Genomic DNA, 20,754 nt, shown 5'->3' on the forward strand with positions numbered 1-20,754 from the left:
TAAAAAAAAAAAATTTTTTTTTTTTAGATTAAAGCTTTATGTAATGCTGGAGTTTGGTCACAGGGAATGTAAAAGTGCTAACAAGTAACATGCATTAGGGTATTAGTTGTGAATTTTAGGCAGTCATTTATTCTGTGTGTGTACATGCATGTGTGTGCGTGTGTGTATGTGTTTGTGTAAAACTACATTATTTTTGGTTTTTATTAAGTGGGACATATAAATTGAAACATATGATGTTCTGTCAGTAATACTCTAAAAATTGAAAACAGGTGCTGAATTCATATCAATTTTCTTCCCTTAGGAGGACCCCCATAGTTCTTCCTTTCTCTTTGCCTAAGTGATTGAGAAGGCACAGTGACCCAGCATCTATGTAATCAACTATATCTAGGGAGTAACATTCATAGTATCTGTTTTAGTAGGCCCTATGTAGGAAGTAGGCTTTTAAAAGTAGGCATTGTTTAAAGTCACATTCATTAAAGAGATCATCTTAATCTTGATTGTATTTTAATAAATCCTAAGGATTAATGAGAATAAATTTTAAAAAAAAAGGCTGACAAAAATAACCTACACAAAATCTCAAATCTATTTGGTAAGATAGATTAATCTGGTAAATTAATTTGGTAAAGATAGAACAGTAATGATGTTTTCTGTCCAATAGGGTCTGGAACATGGCAGAAACTTAGAAATATACATTCTATATAATAAAAATATTTCTATCTAGTGCATTCTCCTTCATGTGCTGGAAAACCTTCAAAGAAGGCTAAACTCTCCAGATTTAAAAAAATATGAATTGACCAAGCTAATGTCATATTATTCATCTCCAATGTATCGAAAGCAAAGGATAAGACCACCCACACAACACATACAAAGTGGTTCTTTTAGCAATGATGCAAAAGACAGAGCACCCCACAACATTTCTGTCATTGTGAATAAAGGTATGGATGAAGTCTGTACACATGTACACACACATTCAGGTTCATACAATATTTTAAGTAATCAGTTACAAGTTAAGCAACGGCAAAAAAAATATTAAAAAATGAACATTCACACATCTACCAATTCAATGGAATAAATTAAACTTTTAACTCAGTCACATTTTTTTCCTCCATTCTCTTCAGTCACTGTTTTATTTAGGTATAAACACAGAATAATACTTTTCCTAATGCTTTTAAAATACTACAGATAAAAATGACAGCTTTGCATTACAGATGCTGGACAGAAACTTCAACACTGCTGATATTCAGAAACACAGTTCCTTTGTTCATCTGCATCAGTGCACTGGGTATGGCTCCAAGTGTTTGCAAGATGAGGGAGAAAACAAAAGATATGGTGGCTTATGAAATACTTCCTCCACACATCATTGGCACTATTCCAAGAGAAGAAAATGGTACAGTCCCTTGGTACCTTTACTGGTCCTTTCCCAAAGTGGTGAGTATTATTATACATATATGCCTTCAGGATTAAAGCCAGATGAAATTGGATTCTGAAGAATCCGAAGGTTACTGGGGAGCTGCCGAGATGAACCAGGCCGTTTCAAGGACCCGGACTGGAATGCTGTCTCTAAACAAAAAAACAGTCATTAATACAGTTTAACTGTTAATTAACTGAACATGTAAGGAACATGGGAAAGTGAAAGCATCGTTGGTTTATGAAGGCAAAGAGCTAAGAATATAGAATATTCATTACTACTATTACCATTAAAACATTATATAACATTCTATACTCTTATAAAGGACCTAGGATCACTTCACTCATTTCAGATCATTAAAGTTCATTCAGTAAATTGGTTTTTGTTGATCTAGTTGATGCACCTTTAAAAAAAAGGATCAGTTTTCTTCTTTCTATTGGATGAATTAGTTTACAATGCATGATTACTTTACAATTATGGGTTAGTTTAAAATTATATGATTACTTCTGAAAAAATAATACTGTTAAGTGAAATAATATTGTAATGGTAGTTAGTTCTATAGAAACAATGCTTTATGAGGGATTGATCAAATTATGCTATGTTGGGCTTCAGACATATTATGGGACTACATCGAAGTTGTTGTTGCAGCTAGGTGGATAGAGTGCCAGGTCTGGGAGTCAGGAAGACTCATCTTTCTGAGTTCAAATCTGGCTTAAGACTAGCTACATGACCCTGGGCAAGTCACTTACCCCTGTTTGTCTCAGTTTCCTCATCCGTAGAATGAACTGGAGAAGGAAATGGCAAACCCTTCCAATATCTTTGCCAAGAAAATCCCAAATGGGGTCACACAAAGAGTTGGGGGTGACTTAAATGACAACAAAAACACATACCAAACTACAAAAATAACTTCAATGAAGGGGGAGGAAGAAAAGAAATTAGACTGTACAGTATATAAGACTCAGATTGGTTAATCATGGCAGTCGTGTTATGTCTGGGAAAGTGAAACAGAGAGAGTTAAAACTAAGAACTAGAATTAGGGTTAGTCAGTGCGTGTGTATTTCTGCATGCTCTTTTAAGATTACTAATAACTGTTCATTTGTAGAAAACTAATAAATTTTAAGTAGCAATATAGTAAATTACTACTGCAAACTGTGTGGCTAGTTCACTCAAAGCTGATCAAGACAATAAAAGGGGGAAAAGATTAAATTATTTTCCCAATGGAAATTTCAATATTTTACCCCTTTCTATGTCTGCCTGTGAGGCCTCCACTTCGATGGGCTCTGCTGGAAGAACTGTGACCTTTGTTCCCGTCTGTTGTATAAACTGTTGAAGATTGACTTGCCGAAGTTCTTTAGTTAACTGTTCTAGTTCCTGTTCTTTGTCCTAAGTAGAGGTTCAAAAAGAGAAAAGAAAAGCATGAAGATACTGTCTATTCCTGAACCAATTAACTAAACACATTTGGCAGTCATTTGTGAGTGACTATACAATTAAAGTGCTGGGTACTCAGTCATAAAGAGAATTTTATTTAGATTGACACTTTCCCCTCCAAGAGATCATTTTAATACCATGGGAAAGGCAAAAAATATACATTTTGGGGGTCTTTTATTTCTGTAAAGTACAAATGTAAACTTTTTAAAATTTTTGTACAGTTGAGTATCAATCATTAATCAATATCCTGGTCACTTCCAGGATCCTTCATAAAGCACAGAGCTTCTAATAAGATGCTACTGTAGCTAGAGATAAATTTTTAACACTTAAAATGGGAGGAAAAAACCCAGCCCTGATAACTAAACAGAATAAAACCAAGGACTACTCTATTTCTTAATGTTTAAATTTATAACTTGAAATTGCCTTATGTAAAACAGTATTCTCACCTGTAACCTTTTGGTAGCTTGTCCTAGAGATCTTTCTACAGCTTTAATGCCATTTTCCAACCTCAGACTCTGTTGTCCCTGAATATCAATTTCTCCTTTGACCTTACCAATCTTTCCTTTCACTTCTTCTTCGTTGACTTGTGAGTCTTGTACTTCCCGGTGTAACTTTTCTGCCTCGAGACCACTTTCCATGCTATGAATTTGAGCCAAATAGTCCTTTAATTTGCCTTCACATTCTAGGATCCTCTGCCTTATCTCTTGAAGTTGATCCTTCAGCTGTTTCTCGTTTTCTTGTTCAATCTGTAATTCATTTTCCCAAAATTCTTCTTCTTCAATTTCTACATCATTTCTTTTGATTTTCTGCTCAAGACGAACAATTTCTTCTTCCAGGTTAGAATTGTACTTTTGTTCCCAGTATCTAATTTCCACATCACTGGACTCCAGCTGCTTCTCAATGGATTGAAGCTTCTCTGTCTGCAGGCGGATCAGCTTTTTCAATTCATCTGCTGTTGTCTTACAGTTACTAAGAACCTTTTGCTTAAATTCTGTTTCTTTACCTTTCCCAAAAATGTCCATGAGTCCTTTGGCACCTCCTGTAAACGTCAAAGATTTCCTTTTTGGCTCCCGCCTTTTTATTGACTTGTCATTCTGAGGCCTCAGTTTAGCCAAGGGGGGCAAGCTTTGTCTATATAAAGTTCTCTCAGGTATTCGGGCAACACTGTCTGAAGTTGGCCTCTCACTAAGAGATGGCCCTGTACGACGTAATATTAGCTGTACATCACTGGCATACTGTCCCCATTTGTTTAATGAAATGATTGGATTTTCATGAGGTGCTAAGTGCCTCTCTGTATCTCTCCATTTTTCTATTAGTGTGTATCTTCCAGTTCGACCTAAATGAAAAGAATAACAAGATGTTAAAACTGAATATACAATATCAGAAATAATCCAACAGAGGGAGCTATTTGACAATATGATAGTATAATTTGTAGGCTGGAAGGAATAAGTTCCCAGAATTTTTAAAAATGATAAACTGTCAAAGGTATATTTAGATTTGTATTTTAAAATGTACAACTAAAAACCCCAAAGATCTTAACTTTTTTGGTATGGGTATTCCTTTCCAGATGCAGATATCAACCATTCTACAATTTAGTGGGTAATCTCTGAAAAAGTTGCTGTGATTGAAAAATTTATCAACTGTCACTCAACTTGGTGATGATCTTTTTGAACTTAAGAAACAATCATATAGTTCATCAATGTATGAATCATGGCTTGAAATGCAACGTACATAAGAAAAGGAGTTGTGATGTACTTTTTACAAGTAAATTAAATGTAGACAAGGATCTACTCTAATACATATATACAAATTTTTGTTCCATGGTTTACTATCTATACCTTATATACATAGGTATATTACAAGACCTGGCCATAAAATGATAATTGAGGAATTCAGAAAAAGATATGCAGACCTAAATTAACTGAAGCTGAGTGAAATGAAAAGAACTAGGAGGAGAGTACATCCAATGATTCTAAATAGTACAAATAAAAACAACACTAAAAGGCAGTCAGCTTTGATTAACTATAATCGCAAGCCTTGGTCCTAGAGAAGAGATGATTAAATATGTTGCCTTTTTTTTCCCTGTAGAGAAACAAGGGACTATGTTTGTGTGAGGAAATGTTTGCAAATGTATCAAATGCAGCTATGGTGGGGGGGTTTACTCTATTTTCATTATCATTATTGTTACAAGAGAAGGCAATATTGGAAAATGTAGCATATAAACCAAAGGTATCAGTAAAACAAACCAACAATCAAAAACTACAATGACCAACTACAGATTGATAGAACCTGCTGCGAGATTTTGCATTTTTCTGGCATAAGATTCGAGAACCCACTGTCGCCTTCAAACCATGATAAAAAAGTAGAGTGGTGTTCTAATTGTGTGTGTGTGTGTGTGTGTGTGTGTGTGTGTAGGAGATTTTATATATATATGTTTATATATATATGAGAGAGAGAGAGAGAGAGAGAGAGAGAGAGAGAGAGAGAGAGATAGAGAGAGAGACTGATACAGAAAGAACGTAATATTAGGATATTACTTTCCATATACTGTCCTCACAGACATTCCATTTTTATATTTAAAGCCTGAAATAACCTTTCATTCTTCTGAATTACAGACTCAGAGAGGGAAAGGATAAGATCGATGTTCAGCCTGCCTTTGCTTGTGCAGAGATTTATCCAGCTCAGCACAGTGGGGACAATGTCAAACACAGAATCAGGAAGTCATGAGTTGCATCATGCTTTATACCAGCTATGAAACTTCTCTAAGCCTCTGTTTCCTCATCTGCAAAATAGGATTCTTAGCTCCCATAGAATTTGACTCAAAAAGATATTGTAAGGGCATATGTGAAATCTTTAAGCACAATGATAATGGCACTTATTATTGCACATTTGGAATCCAGAAAGAGAGTCATCCCCTTTTCAAGTGCCTGATTTAGGTCACTTTGGCTGAGTATAGCTTTCCTGTCTTGGTTTCAGCCATGGTGAATTTCCCGTAAGAAGCCTCAGGCCAGTGTTGTTGACTCTTATTGTGCTGGCTTTGATTCTTAGACCAACAAGAACCTACAACAATGGCCTCAGCCTGAGTATCCTGGACAAAGTAAGTCTCAAAGGCTGTTTACAAAAGTAGCCTGGTCTGGCTGACTTTGGAAAAACCTGGAAAGACTTGCCTGAACTGATGCTGAGTGAAGCGAGCAGGACCAAGAGAACATTGTACACAGTAACAGCCACATTGTGCGATGACCAACTTTGATAGACTTACCTCTTCTCAGCAATGCAGTGGTCTAAGACATTCCAAAAGACTCATGATGGAAAATGCTACGGAATCCGAATGCAGAGAAAAGCATACTATTTTTCCTTTTTTTCTTTTGGTTTTTTTCTTTCTCATGGTTTTCCCCTTTGGTTCTAATTCTTTTTTACAACATGACTAGCGTGGAAATGTTTAATATGATTGTACGTGTATGGCTTCCATTACATTGAACATTGTCTTGGGGAGGGAAGAGAGGAAGAAAACTTTAAAACTTAAATCTTATAAAAATGAAAGCTGAAAACTAAAAATAAATAAATAAAGTTGCCTGGTCTGCATGGAGGTAGAGCCATAAGATACTATTCCTACCGCATGGCAAGATTACTGGGATAGTAAGTGGCAGAGGTGGGGTTTGAAGATAGCTCTTTTGCTCTATTGCACCATGCTCTCAAAAATGAAATTCTGAAGAACAGAAAGAGTTCTGTTGAGAAATGAAAAGGGGAGCTATCTAAAGATACCCATGTGCACACACAGGGAATTCAACCGTCAACTGAGAAGAAAAAAAAGACATCTGTAGAAGATGAATGCAAGGACAAGTACAAGGATGAATATGAATGAAAAGCACTGTGTTTTTCAAAGTTACCAAGTCACCAAGTTTTCTATCTTTTAAACTAAGATGTTTCAAATTGTCCCACCCCCAGGTTACTTAAGGAGATTGTAAGAGAGCACATAGATGCTGAATATAGATACATATAGCATATATAGCATATGAATATATAGCATATAGATGATGAATCGATGAATTGAAGTAACTATATCGTTAGGTACTGAAAGAATTGGTTTCTGTAAATTGATGAGTTACTGCTAGTGCTATTTGAAAGAATATGGAAAGCAGGAAAGATCAGTACTGGACTGGAAAAGGGCAAACTTCCTGATTTTTAAAAAAAGGGAAGAAAAGAATGGATTCTGCAAACAAGGTGCGTGAAAGCAAGGAGTTATTGTTATTATTTTTATTTTTCATTTTTCACACAGTTCGTATCACATAACACAATTCCAACTTTTGGTCAGGTGATATTTCTTTTAAAGCATTTACAATATAGACCACAAATGGATTTTTTTTAAACATTAACCAACTGAGACACAAATAATAACTATGTATGCTAACTTTACAGGCCCTTGACCTACTTGTCTCCACACTGTTACTAAGAATTAAAGGACCCTAACTTATTGTTGTTGGTCTAAAGTCCTAAGCCTAATAGCTTAATTTTAGACTTAACCTTGGATGTTCCCCTACCAACAATTTATAATTTAATAGATCTGGTATTAAGCTTACAAACCTTTTGACTATAGGAAATTGCTATTAAGAGTAGGGACATTGTAGGGAAACAGTATCTCCCCAGCTTCATGTCAGTTCCAGGCAGGAGTAGACTGTCAACTTGCATTCAGTGAGGCTTAGAGTCTGCCAAGTGTCAGTGGGGAAACTGATTCAGGAGAATCCTACCTCAGCCCAGGCTGAACAGCTGCTCTCCCACTCTTCCCATGAGATCACCTTTTTCAGTTCATACCAGCATCTCACAGGCTTACTGGCATCATGGATTGGAGGCTCAGAACGCCTTTGTTGTTATCCATACCTGGAGTGAGACTCAGAGGAACAGTCACTTAATAGTCCCCTAGCATCTTCAAAACCAAGTTCCAATAACCAGGTTTCAGATACAACTATAATTTCACATTGGCTAAGGAACATCTTTTGAGGCAAGTCTTAAGTGTCTTACATGCCTTTCTATACTTGTTCTAGTTGCTGCTTAAATAACAATCATAAAATCAAATTTATCATTAAAACCTTAACTTTTCCATCAATGCCAAATTTTACCCAAAGTTACCTGCTCCTAGGAGACTTAGACTAAAATTCATTTCCCCAAACTAAAGATGTCTCTGATTTAGTCTCAGTAATTAATTCAGTCAATTGTTTTAATACTAATTGCTTTTACATCATTATGTAACATGTCCAATTTTCCTCCCCATCTCTCCCCTCCCCCCACCTCCTAATACCTTGCTTTCTGATTACCCCTTCCCTCAATGAGCCCTCCTTCTATCACACTCCACCCTTCCCTTATCCCCATCTTCTCTCTTTTCTTGTATGGCAAGATAAGTTTCTATACCCCCATTACCTGTGTTTCTTATTTCCCAGTTATATGCAATAATAATTCTCAACATTCATTTCTAATACTTTGAATTCCACCTTCTTTCCCTCCCTCCCTCCCTACCCATCCCCACTGAGAAGGAAAGCAATTCAATACAGGTTATATATGTGTAGTTTTGCAAAAAACTTCCATAATAATCATGTTGTGTCATACTGACTATGTTGTCCTCTATTCCCCCCTTATTTTTATTCTCTCATTTGACCTTGTCCCTTTCCAGAAGTGTTTATTTCTAGTTACTCCCTTCTCCCATTTGCCCTCCCTTCTATCATTCCCCTCACCCCACTTGTTGCCTCTCCACTTTCCTGTAGTATAAGACAGATTTTCATACCAAATTTAGTGAGCATGTTATTCCTTTCTTAAGCCATATGTGGAGAGAGTAGCTTCACTTTTCCCCTCTCCTCTTCTCCCTTTTCTCCTCCACTGAACAAGACTTTTCGTTATCTCTTTTATAAGTTATAGTTTGCCCCATTCCATTTCTCCATTTTTCCTCCCAGTATTTTCCTCCCTCACTCATTAGTTTTTATTTTATATATTTTTTGTGAATATCATCTCTTCTGATTCAACACAGCCTGTACTCTCTGTCTGTGTGTGTGTGTGTGTGTGTGTGTGTGTATGTTCAATGCCTCCACCTACCCAAATATTGAGAAAAGTCTCAAGAGTTATAAATCTTTTCTTTCCATGTAGGAATGTAAACAGTTCAGCTTTAAAAAGTCTTCTTAGCAAGATTTAGATCTTTCTAAGATCTAAGATTTAGAAATCTTAGAAAGATTTCTCTTTCCTGTTTACCTTTTCATGCTTCTCTTGATTTTTGTGTTTGAAAGTCAAATTTTCTATTCAGTTCTTGTCTTTTCATCAAGAATGCTTGAAAGTCCTCTATATCATTGAATGACCATTTATTCCCTTGAAGTATTATCCTCAGTTTTGCTGGGTAGGTGATTCTTGGTTTTAATCCCAGTTCCTTTGACTTCTGGAATATCCTGTTCCAAGCCCTTTGATCCCTTAATGTTGAAGCTGCCAGATCCTGTGTTATCCTGATTGTATTTCCACAATACTCAAATTATTTCTTTCTAGCTGCTTGCAGTATTTTCTCCTTGACTTTGGAACTCTGAAATTTGGCCACGATATTCCTAGGAGTTTCTTTATTCGGATCTCTTTCAGGAGATGATTGGTGGATTCTTTCAACATTTATTTTGCCCTCTGGTTCTAGAATATCAGGACAGTTTTCCTTGATAATTTCACGGAAGATAACGTCTAGGTTCTTGATCATGGCTTTCAGGTACTCCCATACTTTTTAAATTGTCTCTCCTGAATCTATTTTCCAGGTCAGTTCTTTTTCCAATGAGATGTTTCACCTTAACTTCTATTTTTTCAAACTTTTGGTTTTGTTTTCTAACTGCTTGATTTATCTCATAGTCATGCATTTCCCTGAATTCAACTCTCTCTTTCAGAGAACTATTTTGTTCAGTGACCTTTTGAACCTTCTCCTCCATTTGGCTAATTCTGCTTTTTAATGCCTCCTTCTCCTCATTGGCTTTTTGGACCTCGTGTTCCAATTGAGTTAGCCTTTTTTTAAAGGTATTTTCCTCAGCATTTTTTTGGTTCTCCTTTAGCAAGCTGCTAACTCACTTTTCAAGCTCTTCTATTGCCTGAGCCCAGTTTAAATTCACTTTGGAGGCCCTGGAAACAGGGGTCTTAACTTCCTGTGACAGTAAGCCTTGTTTTTCCTCATCAGAAAGGATGGGAGGAGACATTTGTTCACCAAGAAAGTAACCTTGTATAATCTTACTTTTTTCCCTTTTTTGGGCATTTTCCCAGCCACTTACTTGACTTCTGAATCCTTCGTCAAGAGATTAGACTCAGCTGCTCAGTTCCCCTGGGCTTTGGGTGGGGGCGGGCCATCACTCAGGGCTGGGGTTTAGATCAGCTGCTTCCTATCACCAGAGGCTTTAAACTGAGCTGGACAATGGACCCAGGCTGCTTCCAGACCTCTGTAGCTGCCTACAGTCTGCTGCTGTGGCCTCTGCCATCACCTGGGGCTATTACTGGAGAAACCCGTTCCCTCTAGCCCAGCTGGGAAAGCCCTCCCCCACTGACCTTTGGAGTTTTCTTTGTTGCTTGTGAGGTGAGGTATCTGGGACCTTCCCTGCTAGTACGTTTGGCCGGAGGTCTGTTCAGGTCCTGTTCCTTCCAGTGCCACATGGCCAGGGTTGTGCTCTGCTCCACTCAGTGTCTTGGAGAGAGACCTTTCCCTTTCAGCCTTCTGGGTTACCTTTGATTGGAAACCTCTTTCACTCTGTTGTTCTGTGGTTTCTGCTGCTCTAGACTTGGTTGAGAGTCATTTTTACAGGTATTTTGTGGGCTGTGGGGGAAGTGCTAGAGTATATGTGTCTTTCTACTCCGCCACCCTAGCTCCGCCCAGGAAGTATTTTTTTTAAATGATGGAAGAGATGACTTCTCAGGCTGGGGAAGGGAATAAGCATTTATTTTTTGTCAAGACAAACGGGGCTAAGTGACTTGCCCAGGGTCACACAGCTAGCAAGTGTCAAGTTTCTGAGACCAGATTTCAACTCAGGTCCTCCTGACTCCAGGGTCAGTGCTCTATCCATTGTACCACCTAGTTGCCCCCAAGGAATAGATTCTAAGCAACATCCTAAGATGTGTTCACAAAGAGATAGCTACTGAATATCTAAGAAAAGGAAACAATGATGAGGAAGAACTAGAATGACTTCATCAAGAACAGATGTTGGCAGCTAATGTTGTCTCCTTTTTTGGACAGGGTTATTAAAGAACCATAGTTATTAAAGAATTCCATAATTATAGTGTACTTAAATTTCAACCAACAGTTTGAGAACATCTCTAATGACATTACTGTGCAAAAGTTAGCTGAATGTACAGAGCAACTAATGAATAAATGTACAAGGAGACAGATTTGGAGTGAGTTGGATGGCTGGAATCTAAGAGTACTTATAACTGATTTGATAACACCTTGGAGGGAAGTCTCTAGTGGAGTGGTCCAAGAATCCGTGCTTATCCCTAGGCTATTTACTATTTTTCTCAATGATATGTGTGTGTGCGCGTGTGTTTGTCCTTCGTTGCCAAAGAAGACCATGCCATCAGATAAATGATGACATGACTTGCACTTGACTTTGTTTTGAGTGAGGGAGGGCTGTGCAGATCACCAGCCTCACTCCTCCTCCAGAGCCATCTGAATCCAGCAATCAGATACTCATCAGGATGACTGGAGATGACCCAGGATGAGACAACTGGGGTTAACTGACTTGTCCAAGGTCACACAGCTAGTGAGTGTCAAGTATCTGAGGTGAGATTTGAACTCAGGTCCTCCTGACTTCTGCACTGGTGCTCTAACCACTGCATCACCTAGCTGCCCCCAGTGATATGTAGGAAGGAAAAGTTAGTATATTTATCAGATTTGCAGGATACACAGCTGAAACATGAACACACTAAATGACAGAGTCAGAATCCAAAAAGACCTTTGTAGCATAAAGCACTGGGTCTGAATTCTAAAATACTCAACTTACAAGTTTAATCATAATAGCTGACATTCAAATAGGCCTTTAAAGATTGACAAGTGCTTTGCATATATTAATTTCCAAATCTAGCTCTCTACACTATGACCCCTAGTTGAATCTTGCTTATGTGATTTAAAGAGGAAATCTCAGGAACTTGCTCTATTAAAAAGCCATAGGGTGGCACAGAGGAAAGAATACTGGAGCTGGATTTCTGCCATTTACTGCCTGTGTGACCTTGGGCAAGTCACTTCATCATTTGACAATTTGGTTTCCTCATATGTAAAATGAAGGCATTGTGCTCGATATGCTCTAAGGTACCTAAGCCTTCTCTGATATCTGACATATCAATAAGTGTAAAAAGAAAGCAATGGTACATTTCTTTTTTACAGGTGTTAAGAGACATGTTGGTTTATATAGCACAGAGCTACATAAACTTGGGGAGTTTACACTGGCAGAAGCCAATGACTTCAAAGAAACCATTAGAATAATCACAATTGAAGTTTCAGTATTTACCTTAGAGGTCATCATACTAGGGTAAGTGCACACAGCAGAGCTGCATATCACTGGAAAGTGATATAAATCCTCCTTTTGAAATCTGCCATATTTATCACAACTAATTCTGAATCAGCTTCCATATTTGCCCTCCAGATCTAGATGGCAATTTTACACCGGGAACCTTGGTTGTCTGCTATTATAGTGCCAGACTCCCATTTCTGGTTATCAGTGCTTAGTGAATTGATTCTCCATGGTTTTCTGTTACCTTTCTCGCTGCTCCTTTCAATGAAAGGGATGATCATAGACTGAATGATCATTAAAAATAATTTTAAAATACCTTTTCAATCTAAAAAAAATCCTCATGAGAAGGGAAGGGGAAGAATGAGAATACAAGGTTTTTAGATTTAGATCAAAATAAATAGATTTAGATCTTAGAAATAAACTAGTCCAAACCTCTCACTTATTTTCTCCCAATACAAAAATAAGTCTTTTTTTTAAAACATCACAGATATTTCCAAATATAGTCTCCCACATATAACAAATTATGTAAAAGTGACCAAAGAAACAATATCTATATACAACATCCCCTACCTTACCAATAGAATCCCATCTCTTTACTGAAAGGAGAGATATATATTTTAGTTTTGATTCTCTGGAACTAATGTTGTTTATTGCATGCCCTTTAATGCTGTTTTCCTTTTCATTTCAATATATAGTATTTCCTTAGTAAGATCTTAGAAGACAAGGAATATTTCATTTTTGTCATTGTACCTCAAGAGACCTAGCATAGCATCAAACACATAACAGGTCCTTAATAAATGCTTATGGAATAATGACTTTTTTACTCTGCCTGTCTTTGTTGAAGTCTTCCCATTTTTCTGAATTACTCATATTTTAAAGGTTTTTAATGGCATAACATTCTGCAACATACTTATAATACAGTTTGTTCAAACATTTTTCAACTTATAAGTACTTACAAACTCCAGTTTTTTTATATCACAAAAACTGTTATTGTGAATTTTTTTATAATGGCCTTTTCTTTCTATCATGAATCTTCTTGAGGAATATATCTAGTCCATAGTGGATTCCTTGGATCAGTGTTATGAGTGATTTACTGAGGGTTTTTTTTCCTCCATGTAACTAAAAATTGCTGGTTGGACTAATTCACAACTCTGCCAAAAATATACTATCGTATATACTATACACTATCGTCCCACAGCCCGTTAGGAACAGCCACTGTTCCTTTTACCATCTTGGCCAATTGGCTATTTCTGAGGTGAAACAACAGGACTGTTTTCATTTGAATATTAATCTAAAAAAAAACTATTGATGAATTGGAACATTTTATATGGTTACCAATGATTTGCATTTCATTTAATAACTCTTCAAATATTTGTTGTTATAGTTATCTATAATGCAATGCCTCATGGTGTACATTTGTGTTGATTTATTATACAGCTTATATAACAGAGATATTTGATCTGAAGTCTAGGTCTGACCATGTAAGTAATCTCCCTGCTCAATGACTTCTAGTGGCTCACTAATTCTCATCAGATCAAATAGGAAGTCCTCTGTTTGACATTCAAAGCTTTTCATAATCTGGTCCCTTTCTTTCTATGCTCTATTCACCTAGGTGCATTTTATGATCTAGCTAAAGGGCCAGCCTCCATTTCCTTGAACATTACACTTCATCTCCTTTCTCCATGCCTTTGTATGGATCCCATGCCTGGAATGTTCACCTTATCCTCACATTTCCTTCTCCTTTTCCCTCTGGCTTTTTTAAAGACAGCTCAAAGTCCATTTCCTATAGGAAGCCTTTCCTGTAGGAAGTCTCCCCAACTGCTAATGCTATATCTTTCAGAATACACTTCCATCTATTCTGTACATCTTTTATCTATCTATTGTCCTATTATATATTATTATATATAATATTATATATTATAATATACAATATATTATATAATATACATTAATATATTATTAATATGTATAGAACTATTGTCTCCTCCATTGGAATGTATGCCCCTTGAGGGCACATTGGCATTTCTTTTTTCTCTAGCACTTGGAAAGGATTAATAAATTTATATCGACCAACTAAATGATACTTTAAGATTTGCGAAGTATTTTTAAAATATTACTTGATTTGGGCTTCCCAGCAACCCAATGAAGTAGGTGTTATTATTTATCATTACCTTCATTTTCATAAATGTGTAAACTAAGGCTTCAGTTACTTCCCCATAGTCATATAAGTAGTAAATTTTGAAGTGGGCTTTGAGCCCAATTTTTCCTGACTCAACTCTCTATTTTGTGCTTGGTTATAAATTCTCTGCTTAATCATGATTCTGAAACATGCCTCTTTCCATTAAGCACCAATTTTTCTTTTTATACAGTGACATTTCACATTTAGGCCACATATCCATTTGGAGCTTCTTATGACATTTGTATAAGAGGGTGTAAACCTAATTTTTACAAACTACTTCCTAATTTTCCCAATAGTTTTGGTTAAAAATTTCTTCCCTGATGGTTTAAGTTCTTGGAATTCCCACATTGTTACAGATGATGAAACAGAATTAGACTGTTCCAAGGTCATAAGATCTGGGATTGGAATCCATGTCCTGAGAGTACAAATATAGACCTCTTTAAATGATAAATATGTACAAATTTGCATGACTTAAATATAGGAAAGATCTAGAGGTAGAAAATGTTACAGAAGGCTTTTGCTAATAATTTATTACAGGAATACATATTTTTACCATATAATTGTGTATTACTATAGTGATAATCCAAATACTAAAAAATATGGCCAGGCTCAGTTCTGAGTTGTTTTCGCTAGTGCAGAATTTTTCTTATGACTCATTTTTAATTGAGTGAAATTTTGCCTTGGCAACATTATTTAAGCCAAAAAGTTATTGAAAGATGTGGGAAAAGATAGGACTTAATAGCTGTTTCCACCTCTACCTCTTAATTTCTTTATTTGTTGGTAATAATTTACATTTACTATGCAAAGTCATATAGCAGGTGTGTTGCCATTGATGAATCAAGCTTATTTGAGCTGGCATGGCAATTAAATTGTTTTCAAGACACAGAGAGGGGAAATGAAGCATAAAATATGCCCTGGAAGCTCAGTACTTTGCTTTCTCAATACTCTGTTTCATGGATATTTTGTACCTATAATTGATAATTCCCCTTTTTGTTAAATTAAGAGCAAGTTTAGCATAGAATCACAGTGTTCATGTCCTAGGTGAATACTTAACATAAGATATTAGTTTAAAGTCCAGTTAAAAATACAACAATTGCTTGGAATTTTACAGAATTGCTACAAATATTTTGTCCTTTACATAATTTTATGTAAGAATATGGACAATTATCACACATTGTTTGGAGGAGGAATTTGAAGGGTTTATGATCTTCGTCACTGAAAAGAGTACACACGGATAAAACTATTTCTATCAAAGTAAGAAGCATTTACATAAATATTGAAAAACTCTTAAATTTGCATTTTTAGGAGCTGCTTATGCCACTAATTCAAACATTAAGGGTTTACTTACCAATGAACATACTTTTTCACTTTTTTTCCTCATTTTCTTTATTAAGCAATGATTAAGTGTCCTGACTACTTCCATAATGTGATCTTTGTTTCTAAATAAAAAGCTCCTGGTCTTTACCTAACCTGAAAAGTTAGTTATATCAACTACTGCAAGTCAGAGATCATTGATTTTTCAAACTATAAGTACTGCATAAGAGGGAAGTAGAAATTCACCTATTGAACATGAGCAAGATAATCTAAACCAAATATGAAATTCAAAGAACTAGAAGAATGTTAAATCCTTGTCACTGTCAATGAGGAATGAGTTATTCTAATTCATACTACAAGAACAGGAATTGTTTGAGCTTTTAATGACTCTTAGGATAAGGATTATTTCTTTCTTTTTCACTTCTTTACAATGCAACATTCCAGAGCAATACCGCATGACACTCTGGAATGTTAACACTACCATGCCTATACTGTAATGTTTTGTTAATGGTCACAGCACTCTTGTGACATTGTGAAAGAATGCCAGATTGGGAGTCCCAAGAGTTAGTAGGAGCTAGCACAGAAAGAAGGGTCTTCCATTCACCTACTCTGTGTTGCTGAGCAAGTCACCCAAACACTTCTGGGTCTTATTTGCCACACCCACAAAATAGTGGTAGTGAAGTAATTAATCCAGGCATGAGGTAGTGAAAGTTTGAACTAATGGGATGGCTACATGGACTGCAGGAATTTAGGTAATTTCTATTAGGTCTAATATTAATGTGTCTCATCATGAAATGAAGAGACTATAATAGCTACAAAGCAAAGAGAACTAAATCTGACTCCTATTTTGTCTGTCTGGGAGGTGAATTCTCTATAATTAACTTGACCACTATCCTCTGAACATTCTAATTCCATTAGCCTATGATCCATTTGGATATTTTCAATGACTATTTTTAAGTTGATAAGATGCTGAAATGTATGAGTGTTAACCAGGAAATCTCCTACTCTGAAGAAATCAGAGTTCTAAACCCTTCCATATACCAAAAAGTTATTTTTATATCACGAGAATTATTAGACATTGGTGTCAGACAGCTTGGGTCTTAGGGCCCATTTTTAAAATTTAATTTAAACAATTAGCACCACTGAGCTTGATAAAAATTAGCTTTTACAATAATTTTACTGCTAATTCACATTTTGATTTTATTTCTATAGGCTTGTAGAAAGTGAGTAATGAGCAGATTCTCCAAATATAATTTCAGTTAACCATAAAAAGCTGAAGATGATTTTTTTCCCCATAAGGCAATAAAGTACATTAAATCTCCAGAAAGCAAGAGAAAGCTAACTCAAATTGCTTTGCTAGAATTTTGTGGGGAGACAGCTGTGGTTTTGTTTGATGAATTCATATTCTGCTGCCACTACAGTTAAACATACCATTTAAAGTGGCTCCTCAATTTAAATTACTTTCCACAGGAAACTGTGGCATGGACTAAAAACATAAAAAGGATTTGGCTTAAGGATTAAAATAATATTCTATGGTCAACAAAACTTGTATTTGTGGACAAAATAGTTGTCTTTCTAGAAAGGAAGTCAATATTTTCCCATACACAATCATTTCCAAATAATCTATATAAGTAGTCAGATCAATGACTTCTTTGAATAGCATCAAGATCAAGAGAAAAATCAGCATCAAACTCAAAGACTATGAATGAGAAGAACATCTACCTCCCAACTGTGGCTCTTCCAACCTGACCTAAACAGTTGTTGACATCAAAATAATGTAAAATGGAGGAAAGAACACACAACAACAATATTACCATTTCCTAATGACATTTAGCATGATTTCATATTAAATTTAGGATTAATGAATAAGTCAACACAGGAAGGAGACCAAGAACCTACAAACTGCCTAAGTCAACAATCATGGGATTGCCAAGCCAAGTGGAAGGACACAAAAGTTAAGGGCAGCACCAGCACCATTTGCAAAACTAAATGGAGGACGACAGTGGAAGATTACAATCTGTACCACCTTATAAAACAGCAAGAAGCAATGGATGGAAAAGTAAATTCATAGAACACTTGGGAAGAGACTCAACTTACAAGCCAAATTACTACAAGTCAGTCAATGAGGATTTATGAAGCACCTACTATGTGCCAGACACTGTACTAAGTGCCAGGGATGTAAAAAGAGGGCAAAAAGCAGTCTCTGCCCTCAAAGAGCTTATAATCTAATGGAGGAGATATCAAGTATATCCAAAACAAGCTTTGTACAGGATAAATAGAAACAAATTAACAGAGAGAAGGCACTGGAATTAAGAGGGGTGAGAAGACTTCTTGTAAAAGAATGCATTTTAATTGGGACTTAAAGAAAGCCAGGGAGGTCAGTAATTGGAGTAAAGGAGGGACAGCATTCCATACAATAGTGATACATCCTGAGAAAATGGCCAGAGCTAAAAAATATTGTGTCTTGTTCATGGAACAGTCAGGAGGCCAGTGTCATTGATTCAAAAAATACATGCTTGTGAGTAAGGCATAAGAAGATTGGAAAGGTAGAAAGGGCTAGGTTATGAAGGAATGAATGAGTGTACCACCTTGTAAAAACTTTGTGGGAGAACATTTGCAACATTCCCAACGAATGAGTGGGTGTGAATGAGATGGAATCTGTAGTGGTGGAAGGAGTATCCACAATACTAAGATCCCAGATCCACTTTAGCATCATCACCATGTTACTAATAAAATATTTATAATTAACAGGGAGCACTTGGTCAAGAAGTGCAGCTGTTTAGTAGAACCTGTCACTTGTAGTACCATTCCCTTCAAAGCTGTATGCACTTAACATCTGCTGGAGAGATTTTGGAAGAGTCCATGACATTATCTATCATTTTGGAAGGTGTGTGCTTCCATCAACAGGGAAATTTCATCTATTCATATGTATTGGAGTTATTACTGCATGTTGCCATTTAAAAATACTGATCTCAGGGCTGATGGGAGCAGAATATAATCATATACATGCATATAAGTGTATAAATATCTGTTTATATGTTACAATCTTCTTTTTAAAATAGTTATGTGTGAGCCATGATAAAAAAAAAAACAGCCTAGACAGCATCTTTCATGAAATTATCAAGGAAAACTGCTCTGATATTCTAGAACTAGAGGGCAAAATAAATATTGAAAGAATCCACAGACTACCTCCTGAAAGAGATCTAAAAAGAGAAACTCCTAGGAATATTGCAGCCAAATCCCACAGTTCCCAGGTCAAGGAGAAAATATTGTAAGCAGCCAGAAATAAATAGTTTGAGTATTGTGGAAATACAATCAGGATAACACAGGATCTGGCAGCTTCTACATTAAGGGATAGAAGGGCTTGAAATAGGATTTTCCAGAAGTCAAAGGAACTGGGATTAAAACCAAGAATCACCTACCCAGCAAAACTGAGTATAATACTTCATGGGAATAAATGGTCATTCAATGACATAGAGGACTTTCAAGCATTCATGATGAAAAGACCAGAACTGAATAGAAAATTTGACTTTCAAACACAAGAATCAAGGGAAGCATGAAAAGGTAAACAGGAAAGAGAAAACAGAAAGGACTTTATTCCTACATGGAAAGATAATATTTGTAACTCTTGAGACTTTTCTCAGTATTTGGGTAGTTGGAGGGATTACACACACACACACACACACACACACACACACACACACACACAACACTGGGTGAGTTGAATAAGAAGGGATGATACCTAAAAAAATAAAATAAAATTGAGGGATGACAGAGGAATATATTGGGAGGAGAAAGGGAAAAAAGGAATGGGGTAAATTATCACTCATCAAGGAGGTAAGAAAAAGCTTCTTCAGTGGAGGAGAAAAGGGAGGATATGAGAAGGAAAAAGAGAAGCTCACTCTCTTCACATTTGGCTTGAGGGAATGACACGCTCATTCAGTTTGGTAAGAAAGTATATCTTGCACTACAGAAGGGTAGGGGAGAAGGGGACAAATGAGGTGAGGGGGATGATAGAAGGGAGGGCAAATGGAAGGAGGGAGTAATCAGAAGTAAACCCTTTTGGGGAGGGACAAGGTCAAAAGAGAGAATAGAATAAATGGGGAGCAGGATAGGAAGGAGGGAAATATAGTTAAGACATGACTATTATGGAAGTCTTTTGCAAAACTACACATATACAGCCTATACTGAATTGCCTGCCTTCTCAGTGGGGATAGGTGGGAAGGGAGGAAGGGAGAGAAGTTGGAATTCAAAGTACTAGGAATGAATGTTGAGAATTGTTTTTGCATACAACTAGGAAATAAGAAATATAGGTAATGGGGTATAGAAACCTATCTTTCCCTCCAAGAAGAGAGAGTGAAGGGAGGGGTGTGATAAAAGGGAAGGCATATTGAGGGAAGGGGTAATCAGAATGCAAGGTGTTATGGGGCAGGGGAGGGGAGAGATGGGGAGAAAATTCAGAACTCAAAATTTTGTGGAAATGAATGTTGAAAACTAAAAATAAATAAACATAAAAAAAAGTTATGTGTGATGGTATGAGTATATATTTTAAGGAACAATGAAAGAAGGGCCCATAACATTATGACTATAATGGAGTTCTTGGTATGCAATAAAAGGGGCAAAATCATTTAAAAATTCATTTTGAAAGAGCATTAGTGGAATCATAACATTTAAATAGCAGTGTCCTGTGACAAAGGTTTGTTATAATTTTTTTAACTAGAATTAAAATTGCATAGTTTAAATATGCAAATTCCAAAAACTTAAATTTAAAAAAAATCCAAGGATCTAATATAGGAACACTATTATTTCAAAGAAAATTATTACTCAGATAATAAGATTTTTGAAAGTTTCTTTTTCAGCATAGACACTGAATAATAAAACATAATCCTTTTCTTATCTGAAGAAATAAATTGCATTTTAAAGTCCTTGGGCAA

At 36.2% G+C, this 20,754-nt stretch overlaps 1 protein-coding gene across 6 annotated transcripts in view; it reads right to left on the reverse strand.

The window, feature by feature from the left end:
* Positions 1-865: 865 nt before the first annotated feature.
* The window catches only part of RASSF8 (Ras association domain family member 8), a 110,300-nt gene continuing 90,411 nt past the window's right edge, over positions 866-20,754 (reverse strand). For all 6 annotated transcript variants that reach the window (XM_072653458.1, XM_072653454.1, XM_072653455.1 and 3 more), the window contains 3 exons: positions 3,283-4,172; positions 2,647-2,791; positions 866-1,560 (listed from right to left, as the gene is read on the reverse strand). In XM_072653458.1, the coding sequence (XP_072509559.1) occupies positions 1,439-1,560; positions 2,647-2,791; positions 3,283-4,172 (1,157 nt within the window). In that variant the 3' untranslated portion in view covers positions 866-1,438. The remainder of the gene's footprint in view (positions 1,561-2,646; positions 2,792-3,282; positions 4,173-20,754) is intronic.

Source organism: Notamacropus eugenii, chromosome 3, assembly GCF_028372415.1.
Source record: "Notamacropus eugenii isolate mMacEug1 chromosome 3, mMacEug1.pri_v2, whole genome shotgun sequence".
Classification (NCBI taxonomy): Eukaryota; Metazoa; Chordata; class Mammalia; order Diprotodontia; family Macropodidae; genus Notamacropus; species Notamacropus eugenii.